Below are 15,083 nucleotides of genomic sequence, written 5' to 3'. Positions count from 1 at the left end.
CTCACCTAAGAAAATTATAAGGTCATTTGAATTACCGTAGCCATAGAGCACTCTGTAACAATGAGACGAGTAAAATGTTTACCGTGAAAACCATGGACAGATGAAATAACGGGGGCAAAGTCGACCGTGTGCGCCACGCGTATTCGGTACTATCAGCCAGGAAGAAGAGAACGCTTTCATTGAAGACCGGTGTGTGTCTATCAACGCAAGAAGACGCCTGAGCAGGGGAAGCGGTCGCTAAGCCGATCAAGGTGGAATTCTACGGAACGGGTTCCACTCCAGGCATATAATACTCACATTACGTGATTGTGGAGACAGAAGACCAGGTATGGCACAGCTTAAGGCTGGCAGATATTTGGGTTTTTGTGTCTCTTGAAACGGTCCGTTTCCGGCCTCTTGACTGTTATTTTAGACAAGCCATAGCGTGAGCAGGCTCAGGGCTTTTCAAGCTGTCCTTTAACAACCTTGCTAGCTCATGGTGCATTTTGTGGGGTTTGGATGGCACCCGTTCCGGTAGCATCTGACAGACCCTGTGGTGCCCTTAACGACCGGGCCTGTAATGACAGCCTAACTGACGCGCATTCAGACAATAAGGAGGGGTTGCTGGCTATCTACCACACCAGCATCGAGATAGCCGGAGCAGTTGCGCACAGTCATACGTATCTACAAGCTCACTTTCTCATACTATAGCCAACTTAGTATAAAAAATGGGAATCAGGTGGACGATTGATACAATCGTAGGTTTGACCATGTTAGCCGAACTCGATTGGCCTCTTTGTAGCGTCTCAGTCAGAGAAATGGCCCAGTCCCCCACATGGCATGTTCTGGTGGTGGGTTGAGCTTACATATTTGCCAATCATTCCGCCGTTAGTCTACTGCAGTAGGGAAGCTGCTGCGAATGCGCGTGTTGAAATTTCCGGACCCGTTTACTGTAGTTGTGAATCACTTGGTCGCCTCTCACACCCCGTTATGTTTCTGAAATTAAATAATTCCTGTGTCCACTTTGTGAAACGTGGCATGCGTCATAATCGGGCAGATAAAAGGCTGGGGGATTGAAGTGCGCTGCAGACGAGGAGGTCGTTTGTGTACGGCAGGTGTGTGGTATTCCCCTCCCTCAAATCGTCCGTCATCAACGCAGGTTTCCCTGTCTTTACATTCGTTGTCTCAAGATGTGGCTGATCAAAATACGACCCGCACCAATAAAGGCTTACAATTACGCAAAGGCGCTATTTTTTGTATTGTTTATGTTTCTGTTTGTAAATATGAACTTGGTGTCAATAAAAACAACCCAGTTTTTTTACCAAGGCCATGGGTCGACGCTACTGCTCGTTAATTAGTAAATGCGTGTACTGTATTGGGTAGCACTGACTGGGACATCACGTTGAAATTCTATAGGACAGTGTTCATTTTCATTATTTTCAGCCTTGAAACTGTTTAATGAGGATTTCACCTCGACTGTGTTGCTTTTTTCATTCTAAAATAAATAGGCTGCATTGGTGTAGTAGAAAGTATATACGCAGTTGTCATGATGGTAAATATATGAAGCTGCAGCAGTTGGACCATACCTTTCATTAGTCTAATGAGGAAACACGAAGGCAAATCTGAATCTGGCTTCGCAGGGTTGTCAGAAAGCCACTGAACTAACACTCCACTTCATTTGATGTCTCTTTGAAAACGGGATGTTTGATATCCTGATAATCCTGCCATAAATTATTTAGCTTTTACCATTAGAGGGATGACAATGCACTCAGCCTGTATGTTAAAAGCAGTTCCTGTACAGTATGTGTAGGTTTTCTGGACCATCAGAGGTTCCTACAAGGGCAAGGCATAAAACCTAATGCACCTGTCACTACTTGAATGGTGTTGACTGTGAGTTTGTCTCTGTGTGTGAACTCTGTGTCAAAGGTCCGATTTATTTATCTTTGCATGTCTGGGATGTTTGAGATCACATCGAGTTCCTAAAAAACAGTCCTGTGATTGTCGTTTATTGGCCCTGCAATTCGTATTGATAAAGATGTATATCACTGAAATGTTATGTGTGTCTCTCATCAACTACCCTGTGGTGGCAGGGTTTATATGTCAGCCTCTTAACCCAAAAAACGGCAGTTTTAATAGAAATCTAGAAATCATGACTACATGGACAAGGAACTACAGATGAAAATGAGCTTTTTTGCTATCTCTGGCACATTTACATTTGGAAAAATGTGCATTGAACATTTTAAGTAAACAAATAAATAAATGATGGCCTTAAAGACACTATGCATTAAAAGCAAAATTACTTCTTTCTTTCTTTCTTTCTTTCTTTCTTTCTTTCTTTCTTTCCTTCCTTCCTTCTCTTTTTCAGGATGATGCGTCTGGCGTGTTGCACCGTTCTCCTCTTCCTTTTCCGGCTGATGCTGGGGTTGCCGTGGTATCAAGTGTTGCCTGCCATCCTCATCTTTTACCTGGGTTCCGGGGGGTACAAGTTCCTGCACGTCTTCATGAAGACGGTTGGGAGAGATCTCCAGTGAGTACTCCTCCGGTAGTACCACGCCAAGAAACACTTCTGTCTCTCTAAACCAGGGGTCCAAAACCCCAATACTGAGCCTTCCTGAGGAAACCATCAGTTTGTCCTTGCTACAAGTGCACCTGGTCGAAACCTGACCAATAGTTCAGTCAGCTGAGCATGCAAAACATGGATCATATGGAAAACATGCAAAGCAGGGGGACAGGGGGGCACTGGAAGACACACACACACACACAGACACACACTCAAGATTGAGAATCACCAGTTAAAACGTTTTAAAAACAAATGCCACAGATGGGGCTTGCTGTTGGGGAGTTTTTTTGTGCACTGTGGGTTTTGAAACCTGAGGTGCATTCAAATTCCTTGAACAAAGGGAGAACGTTCGCGGCGAACATATTTATATGAACAGATAAATTTGAAAGATTTTGTGTAAACATTCCATCTGAATGGTACTGTAACTCTCCATCCAAATATGTTTGCAAGTACTCAAGGCAAACAGAAAACATTCGCAAACGTTCGCCTACGTTCCCGAATTCTAGAGACCCACCCATTATTAGTGTGCGTGCGTGGGTCTCCATGCCTTTAAGTTAGCCAGTTTGCTTCATGACCTGTTCTGTCACATGCTGGTCGCGCATACATACAAAAAACGGGTTTGTAGATATGCAGGTATGTGTCTGGAGTATTGTGAAAACGTCACGCCTGCTTTTGGTAATAATAGGTTCTTTGTTGGAGGGCTTTTGTTTGTAAGCCTTCAAACTAGAAAATCAGCATTTTCTTGTGCATCAAGACCAGTGTACGTACGTAGCAGGAATTCCTCCTGGTTCACGGTGTGATTAATAGAGACAGGTAGGACCTCGTGTGCTGGACCAGAATAGACTATGGAGAGATCCAGCACTGATGCCACTATAATGTACAAATTTTTACTCCCTATTTTATATTTAAAGTAATAGGGAGCATAATAATGCTAGTTTGTGTGTTGCAAGGATTCATTACTTCATTACAGGAAGTTTAAGTATATAAGTATATACTCTTTTGATCCGGTGAGGGAAATTTGGTCTCTGCATTTATCCCAATCGGTGAATTAGTGAAACACACTCACCACACAGTGAACACACAGTGAGGTGAAGCACACACTAATCCCAACGCAGTGAGCTGCCTGCTACAGCGGTGCTCGGGGAGCAGTTAGGTGCCTTGCTCAGTGCAGCGATCTGGTCGGGGTTCGAACCGGCAACCCTCCGGTTACAAGTCTGAAACGCTAACCAGTAGGCCACGGCTGCCCCAAGGAAGGCTACACCAGGCTCGTAACTGAAGTTGAGTTGTGTCTGCTGCAACTATTAGCTTCCACTATGATCAGTGGAACTGGCTACACCAGATGTGATCGCTGCACGTACAGTACAGGCCAAAAGTTTGGACACACCTTCTCATTCAATGCGTTTCCTTTATTTGCATGACTATTTACATTGTAGATTCATCAAAACTTAATGAACACATGTGGAATTATGTACTTAACAAAAAAGTGAGAAATAACTGAAAACATGTCTTATATTCTAGTTTCTTCAAAGTTGCTATTTTTTTTATTTAATACCATATTCAGCAAGCCATAACTTGACAAATATTCATCTGTGGGCCAAATAACTTTGTATTCATTCATAGTTTTGATGCCTTCAGTGAGAATCTACAATGTAAATAGTCATGAAAATAAAGAAAACACATTGAAATGAGAAGGTGTGTCCAAACATTTGGCCTGTACTGTACATTGGGGAAAAAAATATAGACCAGCGCCCAGTGGATCCTCCTTGTTAACTTTGTGTAGTCCTCTGAAGTGACTTATTTATAGATATTTATAACACATATCATTGACATATCTCTTGATCTTTGAGTGTCATGCTGATACACTGTGAAGCTGTGGTTTGTCTAAAATAATTCCCCACCAGTCAGTTGAAACTGTACGCAGTGACTGATTGAGACGAAGGTCTAGATTGTAAAAGAGCCGTTATGACCTGAAGTGAGATATGAAGCTATAAACACGAACAGTAAGAGCTGTACAACCGAGACGTCTGCCTACTAACTATAGGCTATAATAAATAGTGAAGTATAGATACTGTATGCACGCACACATGCATATTCAGATACACAAACACATAACATCATTGTGTTGTTGATGGAGTTTGTATTTAATGTATTTAAATGCTAACTATAAAGTAGAAAATGTAGACAAAACACAATTTTAGAGAGTAAATCTCTACATGAAGTAGTAGTAGTAGTAGTAGTTATGCTTAGTAGTTACTACTACTACTGCTACTAGTAGTAGTAGTTTTAATTACATGATTATGGTAGTATTATATGGCATTATCTCTAGCAAAGAAAGGGTGAGGGTTGGTGATAGCAGTCTGGTTTGTAAGAATCAGATATAATGTTTTTTAAAACACAAATCGGATTGTTTCCTCGACAACCAGGCACTCTAGGATATTCTGTGTCACTAACAGGCGCTAGGTCTTGTGAGACTGTGGCGGAGGATTGGGAGCCATCTGTACCCTCACGGGGAGAGGAGTTGCTGGCTCAGCCAGTAGTCCTGAATTAGCCTGAATTAGCTCTCCTTATGGGCTTCACCGTCTATGAAGCCACGCAGATTTCATCAAACCATTATTGCAACAAATGCCTCACATGTGAAGAAATTCTCCTACAATGATCATGTAGGCATAAATTTGGCAGTTTTGCAGAAGTTGTGGTCACCGTAATCGCCGGTCAGTGTCACAAGCAAACTTTCCCCCAGTGTGTAGTTTGTGGGTTACTTGAGGTCTCTGGGACTGGGGCATGACACCATTCCCATTCTACTCCATTCTGTGGCTTAAGGGTCAAAGGTCATGCCACTGGCACTCTTCCCTAAGGGTCATTGCAACACCAGCTCGGTGGTTATTTCTGAATCTCCATCGGGAGGAGGCCTCCCAAACACATTTGGTGATGGAATAATTCTAAACTGTCAAAAGAAGTGTCTCTCTGATATGTTTTTTTTTTTTCTCTGATATGTTTTTTTTCTCTATGATATACTTTTTTCTCCTCACACCATTCTCTTACTGAGCCACTTTGTTTCTTTTATATCTCATTGACTTACACAGGGATTCTCTTTTATTGTAGTCTTAGACAGGCGGTGGTAGTGCAGTAGCTCAGGAGCTGGGCTAGCAAGCAGTAGCCTGAAAAGTTGTGGTTTAAATTCAATTCCTGGCTTCCTCTGTTGTGCCCTTGAGCAAGGCACTTAAACCCAAGTTGCTCGGGGGAGAATGGCCCTTATAATATACAGTTTTTTACAGCTGTTTACACACGTTTTCAAAATTCTGTGTCTCTTTTTCAAAACTCCACACACAAAACCCACAATTGCTCACACAAAATGCCTCAAATCTCCAGCAAAATGACACACAACATTCAAAATGTCATAAACACATCTCTTAAGCAAACATTCGCCTCACATTATAAACACTTTTGTCATAATATGACATTTTGGATTCATCATGTACACAATGTTGCTCAAAACCTAAAGCTTTTCTTTCTTTCATTGGCTTCTATGTACAGTGTAGTCATCTACAGAAAGAAGTTGAAATACACAGTAAAAATGCAAGCAATATTGAAACCAAAACATTTTTCCCAAATAATTTGCTGTTGTGAATATGGTATTTTACAGCCAACAAGAAAAAGGAAGCAACATACAATGGCCACCAGATGTACATGGAGTTTTGAAAAAGCTGATTTGGCCAAAGACAGAATTCACTGTAAAGAAATTACTGACTACTATCAAATTACTTTGCTTTTTCCAAAGAAAATATATTACTGTGTATGTGTGTTCGGGGGGCATTTGGGCACATAGGCCAAATCATATAGGGCACATAACCTATAATTTTGATAGGTTGTGTTTGAAAAATGAAATCAAGTTACTTCCTCTTAGATTTGTGTCTTAGATTTGTGTGTGTTAGGTAGAAAATTGTGTGTGGTGTTTTGCAACATGTGTTTTAGAAAATTGAAAACTGAGTCAAACACTGAGAATTAGTGTATGGTTTTGCAGACTTTGTGTGGGTTTATGGTGTTTGAAATACATGTTTAGAAAATAGTGTGACAAGCAAAACTTTTGTGTGTAAGCAATTGAAAAAAACTATAATTGACATATGTAAGTCACTGGATAAAAGCGTCTGTTAAATGAATAAAAGTAAATGTAAATATAGTCTGGACGCCAAAAGTAAATGTAAATATAGTCTGGACGTAACTGAAGCGATCCATTCATGTAGCGTCTGCTGCAACAATTAGCTTCCACTACAATCAATGGAACTGTCTACATCAGTCGTGATAGCGGTGCGTACATTCTAAAAAAATAAACCAATCTTCTAAAACTATTTTTACACTCCACGAACGGAGCGCTTTAGTGGTGCTCCTGGTGTAGCCAGGGCCTTCGCTTTCATCTCTCTCACCTCACTCTCTTGATTCGGTCCTGTGCTGCTCTCTCCGAGTACTCTGTGTTGTTTTTTTTTTTTTACTGTGCCATAAAACTGGCCGACATCTCCGCAGTACTGGACGTTAGATCAGGGAGAAGCCCATAAATCTGCTGTGCTGTGCCCTTGACCAAGGCTCCAGAGCTGGGCACGGCCCCACTGCAGAGTGGCTCGGTCGTTATCTACTGTAGAGACTCCACTATCACTCCTGTCCTGTCCTGTCCTGTCGTCGTTGGCTAGACCACGTTGTGTTTGAGTGTGCAGTCTAAAGTCTCTTACACTGTATGAGTGTTGGCCATTTTGGTGCTTATTTATCATTCGTTCAGTCATTTACAATTCACCTCATTCCTGATCTTACTGTAGCCGAGTCACAGCCACTGACGTGATATTAAGACACGATTATTCAGGAAGTATGCTTGAGTTGAACTATTAAAAGAATGCTCAGAATCTGGACAATCAAGTAAAAGTGGTAATTGTAGGCACACAATTGGTCATGCTGAAGTTTACCTTTCTCAAATGGACTTTGGAAAGTAGATAGAATGTCAACTGTAAGTTCTTTATTCTTTATCCGTTATCTGGCCTTTATCTTGTTTATCACAAGTTATCTTGAGCTCTATCATATCCTAGTTCATATTTGACAGTTCTTTAGATTATTCATCCATTCCTCAAGTTTACATAAGAATGTGTAACGGAAAAATATTTTTGTAAGGAATGGTTTTGGGTCACTCTGGGTGGCTTTAAGGGTATCTGATTGTGTTCTAGTGTCTTTTAGGTTCCTTGCAAAAATAGCTTTACTTAATTTAGTTCTCGTGTGCTGTTGTGATGTTTCATATTGCCAGATCACTGCCACAACACATCCAACCCAGTTTTAATCATCTTCATCATCAATCAATCCCACCAATCCCACAATTGTGCAGTGATTATGCATAAAGCATCTTTCATAATAGAATTCTGCTCAAAGTGGCAAAGTGTTTCACAGACAATGTGTGCAAAAAACAAAAAATCCTCTTAATAAGAATAGTGATAAAAATAGTCAAAGTGCTTGTAAAATGTAAAAATGCAGAATGAAGTGTGTGTATAATTATGTGCATGCAAATGTGTGTGGTGTGCAAAAGGACTTGCAAAGAATTACATTATTACAAGTGCAAAAGGCGTAAAAAGTTATATATATGTATATATATATACTGCATATATATATATACACACAGAGAGAGAGAGAGAGATTTATATGTGTCTATATTTCTATATATGGATAGGACCGTAATCTATACTGTATACATATATATACTGTATAGACCCTTTCAACAATAAAAACAAAAACAATGCTTGAACGTTCTATTTGGGCCCCAATCTACTTCCTCTGCATTAAGATAACATATGAAATGTTAAAAAGGAAGTCTTGTGGGGCCAACTATGATGCTGATAATGGAACTCTCTTGAAAGGGTCCATATATGGACTGTAGCCCAGTGGTAGCTCTGTGACTGACCGGTGGATCTCTGTGTGGTCTGCAGTGCGGCCGGCGTCCTGCTGAAGGTGAAGCTGAACGTGAAGCGGCACCTGCGGCAGCGGAATACCATCCCCAAGATCTTCGCCGAGTCGGTGAAGCGGCACGGCGACAAGACGGCGCTGATCTTCGAGGGCACGGGCGAGTCCTGGAGCTTCCGTCAGCTGGACACGTACTCCAACCGCGTGGCCAACCTGTTGCTGCAGCGCGGCTTCAAGGAGGGCGACGTGGTGGCCATCTTCATGGAGAACCGCTCGCAGTACGTGGGCCTGTGGCTGGGCATGGCCAAGATTGGCGTGGAGGCTGCGCTCATCAACTTCAACCTGCGCCTCGAGGCCCTCGTGCACTGCATCAACATCTCCAACGCCAAGGCCGTGGTGTTCGGCAGCGAGCTCACTGAAGGTAAGGAGGAGGAGGACGACGAGGATGAGGAAGTGATGGGAAGGTGGCTGTGGTAAAAATTCCTACAGGGCAACGTGTGTATATGTGTTTTGTTCAAGTATGTACACACATGTGCGTTGCATCATCACATGCATCATATTATCATATACTATTATATTGCATTTGAATGGATAATATTTACATTTACATACATTTTCATTTAGTCATTTAGCTGACACTTTTATCTAAAGTAACAAAAAACAAGGTATAGACGAGCACAATATACACAACGTCAGGATACAGATGAGAAAGATGGAGCATATAAACCATAAATACTGTACATTGTGATGCTATATGGCTACTTTACAAGGTATCTATCCTATGGTGACTTCAACAACAAAGCAATGATTGATGTACGATTGATGAATGGCTATACATCAGCCAAAAAGCGATAGTTGATGTATAGCCAACTAGTAGATTCCTTCCTTTGAATTCCTCTAACTATGAACTGAAAGTTTGGAGGCAGAAGGGACTGGCACAACAGAACACATCTTGTTCTTTTTATATAGATTTTCAGAGTCACTGCAGAGATTCCGAGGGAAATGCCTATGACATAGGCACTAGCACATGAGCAAAGTAGGTGTGAGTTGACGCGGTGTGTTTAGGCATGGCTGGTATGTTTGCAATGGCGTGTACTTTTCAAACTCTTTGAGAAAAATGGCAAACATGCTTACAATCCTAACTATGTCCTAACTATTTTAATGTTCATATTCTGTAAGTCGCTTTGGACAAAAGCATCTGCTAAATACTATAACCACAACCATAACCATAAATGTAGTCAATCATATAATACCAGAGGTTATTAAATACCAATTAATGGTGCCAACTGTGCTTGTGGCATGTCTGCTTGCGATTTAAGAGTGCAAAGGGCATCTGCTATTTGCCACTGCAGGCTAACAGGCTAGCTTAGACAACATTTTGTTATCATTTAGATATTGTTATGATTATAGACATAATTTTGTTATCATTTAGATATCGTTATGATTATTAACAGGCTAGCATAGACATCATTTTGTTATCATTTAGATATTGTTATGATTATGAATATAGGCACGTCCTCTTCTAGTCAGTAGAATCCTTCCTGTATCATTGTGCAGGCCGGATTCGGATGTTTGATTCTGATTCTGGTTCTGATTGTGTATCTCTCTCTCTCTCTCTCTCTCACTCTCTCTCACTCTTTCTCTCTCTCTCTGTCTCTCTGTGTATGTGTGCATGCGTGCATGTGCATGTGTGCGTGTGTGGGTGCTTGTGTGATCTTCTCCAGCCATGTGTGAGGTGCACAGCTCCATGGGGAAGACCGTGAGTCTGCTGTGCTCTGGGGACTTCGATTCCAAAAAGGTCCCGGAAGGGACAGAGCGCCTGGAACCGCTCCTGGACGCCGCCCCCTCTCACCTGCCCAGCCAACCAGATCGCGGCTTCACAGGTCAGGCGGCCAATCACCCACCAGCAACTGTGCACCACTACAAATAACAGTATTCTGCTGAAACCATTTTGAAACCATCAAATGTTGGATTCTTCTGTGGTAGACGACTGGAATCAGGGCCGTAGTCACCACACGTCCCCCCAATATTCAGATGTGACCAAAATGTCCCCCCCGATATTCGGACATATAGGCCTACAAAAAAATAAAGAAAAAAAACGTTATAGGCTACTACAGGAAACCAACAAGTCCCGCCATCTGAAATGCAATCAAACCTAAATAACACACAAATTAGTGACCTATTCATGGTTTCAGAGAGTACACTGTGAGTGGTTTGTCCTGGAGGTTTTGCGTTTATCGTTTGAGGCGTGCGCTATCAAACGCTTCCTGCACCCTACTTCGTTGCAGGCTGTCAACAATATCGCAAAAGATACCGGTACGATTCTTACAAAACTTGTTGGAAAGGTGTAGCACTGTCTAAGGAAATCCCATTCATTTTTGAAGCTGATCAGACTCAAAGGTAACTTTGAAGCATTTTCCATATTGTAGCCTATTTTCTCGCAATGATAGCGAAAGTGAAACGTAGTGTCCTTTCATTTGAATTTGTGCGTGCCTGTGTCATTCATTTCTTTCACATGTCTTACAACATAAATAATGCATTCATGCTAGTAGTTATGTCAGAAATGAACCGGTTTATAAGCCTCTTAGAAATGGCTGTTGCATCTTGCATGTTACATTTAGATGCACACTCAATCGCGCTTTCATGCAGGCAAAACGTAGCACTCAAATGTGGCAACGGCACAAAAGTTGAAAAAAACTTTTACAATGGCGGTGATGGCCTACAGTTAATGTGAATCGCGGACATTAACCAAAGAAAGTAATTTCCACCTCCATTCACCAAATAAAGGCTGTGTTTCTACATTTTAACACAAAACGTAATTTCTGTCAGAAACCAGCCTATAATGCATAGGGTAACTTGAGGTGAGTCAGACAGAAAAGGGACCTGTTTTAGTAGCCTATATTGAATCCCATCCCTTTCAAACAACCTTAAAATTGTGTGATTAGCCGCCAGAATAATAAAATCAAAATACAAAATATGATTGAGCTAGGTCCAAACCTATGAGTAAGCATTACGTGTAATATAGAGGTTATCAAAGATACTCTAGTTTGTATTTTCTTTTAAAATATACATTTTGGAGACAAATGGAGTCATACCACAGATCTATATCCAGGGATGGATTATTGAATGGGCCTACTGGGCCCAAGAGCTCAGGGGGCCCTGAAGCCTAAGACTGTGTGAAGTTGCTTCTCCGCCCTTCTCTTCTATTTCCACAAAACTCACAAGTCGTCATAATATAAAGGGTCATTTTTTTTTTTAAAGTCTTCCGGGGAAGTATGCCCCCGGGCCCCCCTATCTTAACAGGGGAGGGTTTTTTTGCATCTATGCCCAGGGGTTCATAATCCATCCGTGCCTATGTCGGTCAAAAGTTTGGTATATCCTAATTGACTGACTTAACTAATGACTTGTTTGTGATTTTAATAATATTTTTGCATGGCAGGAAATGTATTCAAATTCTGTTATTGAAATTCACACCGCACCACAGATTTGGTCCCCCCCAATGTTGACATCATGGCTACGGTCTTGACTGGAATGACTGACTTTCTAGCAAACACGTAAAGAAAGAGCATGCAATCCTCCTTGGGGTTACTAGTTGGTACCCTTTTGGACATTTCTGTGCGTGTGTGTGTGCGTATGGATGTGCGCACACTCATGTGTATGTGCTCGTGTCTGTGTGCTCATGTCTGTGCTTGTGTGTGTGTGTGTATTCATGTGTGTAGGTGTGTGTATTGCAGATGGGTCTTTGTGTTTCTCCGATGGTTTTTCCCAACCCCCCTCATATTTGTCTCCTCAGATCGCCTCTTCTACATCTACACCTCTGGGACCACGGGGCTCCCCAAAGCTGCCATCGTAGTTCACAGCAGGTAGGGAGGCTCTCTTCTCAAACTCTTCAGCTCACTAATATATAAAAAACTCCCCCCCCCCCCCCCCCACACTCAGACTTTGACCCAGGGTCATCTTCCGAATGTGACAAGTCTGTTATTGGATGGTTTGGATGAAAACGTCTGCTAAATCCCCAACTTCTAAATGTGTTCCTTTAGATACTACCGCATGGCTGCGCTGGTATACTATGGGTTCAAGATGACTCCAGATGATGTCCTGTACGACTGTTTGCCTCTCTACCACTCTGCAGGTAAGTTAGGCCCTTTCCGAAACTAATCCCCACCCACTCCCCCTCGATTACCAAGTGAACTCGGTGGGAAGCACCCTTGCAGCTAACTGAAGTTCCCTTGATTAGCGTGTACGGTTATAATACCACGCTCAGCTTTGGGACGGACTTCACTCTCCCTAGCGGAAGCTGGCTATCACGGAACCATGGATTTGTTTACAGGCTACTTTGTAGCCTACTCGTGCGGAATTAACATTTGGAAACGCCTTCCATGACGTGCCGCATTAATTGACGCACACCCTCGACAAGTGACCATCGGTGTTCACTCGGCATTCACTTAACTATCACTATCACTTAACAGTTATTGGTTTCGGATGACCCTTAATATGGCGGACCCTCCACGTGAACGCGTAAACAAAGTTTAAGTGGCCAGGGAGAGAGCCATGTAGCTAGTATCGAAAAGCGCCATAGTGTTAGATATGCTCACTTGTAGGCCCACTGATGTACTCCCTGACTGCTACAGGAAGTTGATCAACCAACTTCCTGTTTGCAGCTTAAACGTGTGTAAACCACACAGACACGAAAAAGGTGAAATATACTTGATATGGAGTAAAGAACAAAATGCTTTTGGTGCTTGTGACAGGCATATGTGCAGGTTGTTGTACTTGTGGTCATTTTTATTGTCAGGTTTGCCTTTGGTTTGCTGCTTTTAGTCTACAAAAGAGCTCTACAAAGAGAAGCATCACTACTTTAAACAATCTCCGTCTCTCTCCCTCTCTCTCTCTCTCTCTCTCCATCTTTCTCCCTCCCTCTCTCTCTCTCTCTCCTCCATCTCTCTCTCGCTCAGGTAACATTGTTGGAGTTGGCCAGTGTTTGATCCATGGCATGACCGTTGTCATCAGAAAGAAGTTCTCGGCCTCCAAGTTCTGGGACGACTGCATCAAATACAACTGCACTGTGAGTGGACCTTTTTACACCGTTTTGCATCAGTCATGCAGAGAGACAGACATGGCATTTAGCTGACGGCTTTATCCAAAGCCACTTACAGATATCAATTGCAGGTGCCAATCTCCCAGACATACACAGAGAGACAGAGAGACTACCCCACTGCCACCCACAGTCATTGCTAGGATGCTAGCCCAGCTCTTTAGCCACTACCGCCACTGCCCAGTCATAGCTAGGATGCTAGCCCAGCTCTTTAGCCATTACCGCCACTGCCCAGTCATAACTAGGATGCTAGCCCTGCTCCTCAGCCACTACACCACCACCGCCCACAGTCATAACTAGGATTCTAGCTCTGCTCCATAGCCACTACACCACCACCGCCCACAGTCATAGCTAGGATGCTAGCCCAGCTCTTTAGCCACTACCGCCACTGCCCAGTCATAGCTAGAATGCTAGCCCAGCTCTTTAGCCATTACCGCCACTGCCCAGTCATAACTAGGATGCTAGCCCTGCTCCTCAGCCACTACACCACCACCGCCCACAGTCATAACTAGGATTCTAGCTCTGCTCCATAGCCACTACACCACCACCGCCCACAGTCATAGCTAGGATGCTAGCCCAGCTCTTTAACCACTATACCGCCGCTGCCCACAGTCATAGCTAGGATGCTAGCCCAGCTCTTTAACCACTATACCGCCGCTGCCCACAGTCATAGCTAGGATTCTAGCTCAGCTCTTTAACCACTATACCGCTGCTGCCCACAGTCATAGCTAGGATGCTAGCTCAGATCTTTAACCACTATACTGCTGCTGCCCACAGTCATAGCTAGGACATAAACCCAGTCTTACTGCTGCACAGCATACACACCAACATGTTTTACACAGTCACTCAGTACAATCATGAAACCAAAGGCTTTGTTAGTGGGAGATGGCGTGACGTTCATGAGGTACTTGGTGAGGTTAATGAACAACTCGTCAAAGTGTGGACACACACTATTGCCAGATAAGATGTGAGATATTTTGTGAACTGAAGCCTAGCGTAGCAAGGAAGCGCCTGTGGTGTGTGATGTGCGGTGAGCATCCTGCTGCATAATGGCTTCTGTGCCATGTGGGGGGTGGTTAGTGGGGTTCCCCCTTCACTGTGAAGCGCTTTGTGCCTTGATAAAGCGCTATGTTACATTACATTACATTACATTACATTACATTTGGCTGACGCTTTTTAACCAAAGCGACTTCCAACAAGGGAAACAATCAAGGTAGAGTGCGATAAGGACAAGTTAGTGCAGCAGTAACTGCTATCTCCATACGGTCAGTGTGAGTTCTAGTCAGGTGGTAGATGTGCTAGAAGCCAGTCTAGCAGGGTCCTTATTGCATGTAAAGGCCAGAAAAAAACCCTCATAAAAAGCATAGCACCAACAAGTGGCAGATGAAATAGAATTGTTGTGGTAAGAAACCGGCATTATAAACTAAAGCATGTCTATGGGAACACAATGCATGCCTCTAACATAAATGATGAAATCTTGGGAGAAGCAGAGTAGTAGTTAAAAATGTCAGTGTGGCGCTG

General features: G+C 42.8%; 1 protein-coding gene across 1 annotated transcript in view; it reads left to right on the top strand.

The window, feature by feature from the left end:
• The window catches only part of slc27a4 (solute carrier family 27 member 4), a 25,447-nt gene continuing 10,364 nt past the window's right edge, over window positions 1-15,083 (top strand). The window contains exons 1-7 of the mRNA XM_076283900.1: window positions 1-326; window positions 2,345-2,506; window positions 8,494-8,888; window positions 10,192-10,350; window positions 12,261-12,330; window positions 12,508-12,599; window positions 13,423-13,532. Coding sequence (XP_076140015.1) covers window positions 2,346-2,506; window positions 8,494-8,888; window positions 10,192-10,350; window positions 12,261-12,330; window positions 12,508-12,599; window positions 13,423-13,532 — 987 coding nt within the window. The 5' untranslated portion in view covers window positions 1-326; window position 2,345. The remainder of the gene's footprint in view (window positions 327-2,344; window positions 2,507-8,493; window positions 8,889-10,191; window positions 10,351-12,260; window positions 12,331-12,507; window positions 12,600-13,422; window positions 13,533-15,083) is intronic.

Source organism: Alosa pseudoharengus, unplaced genomic scaffold (assembly GCF_046254945.1).
Source record: "Alosa pseudoharengus isolate Yale_2024_CS ecotype anadromous, Long Island Sound unplaced genomic scaffold, YU_APseudo_1.1 YU_APseudo_1.1_scf_14, whole genome shotgun sequence".
Lineage (NCBI taxonomy): Eukaryota > Metazoa > Chordata > Actinopteri > Clupeiformes > Clupeidae > Alosa > Alosa pseudoharengus.
This window is presented reverse-complemented; position numbering and strand designations above follow the sequence as displayed.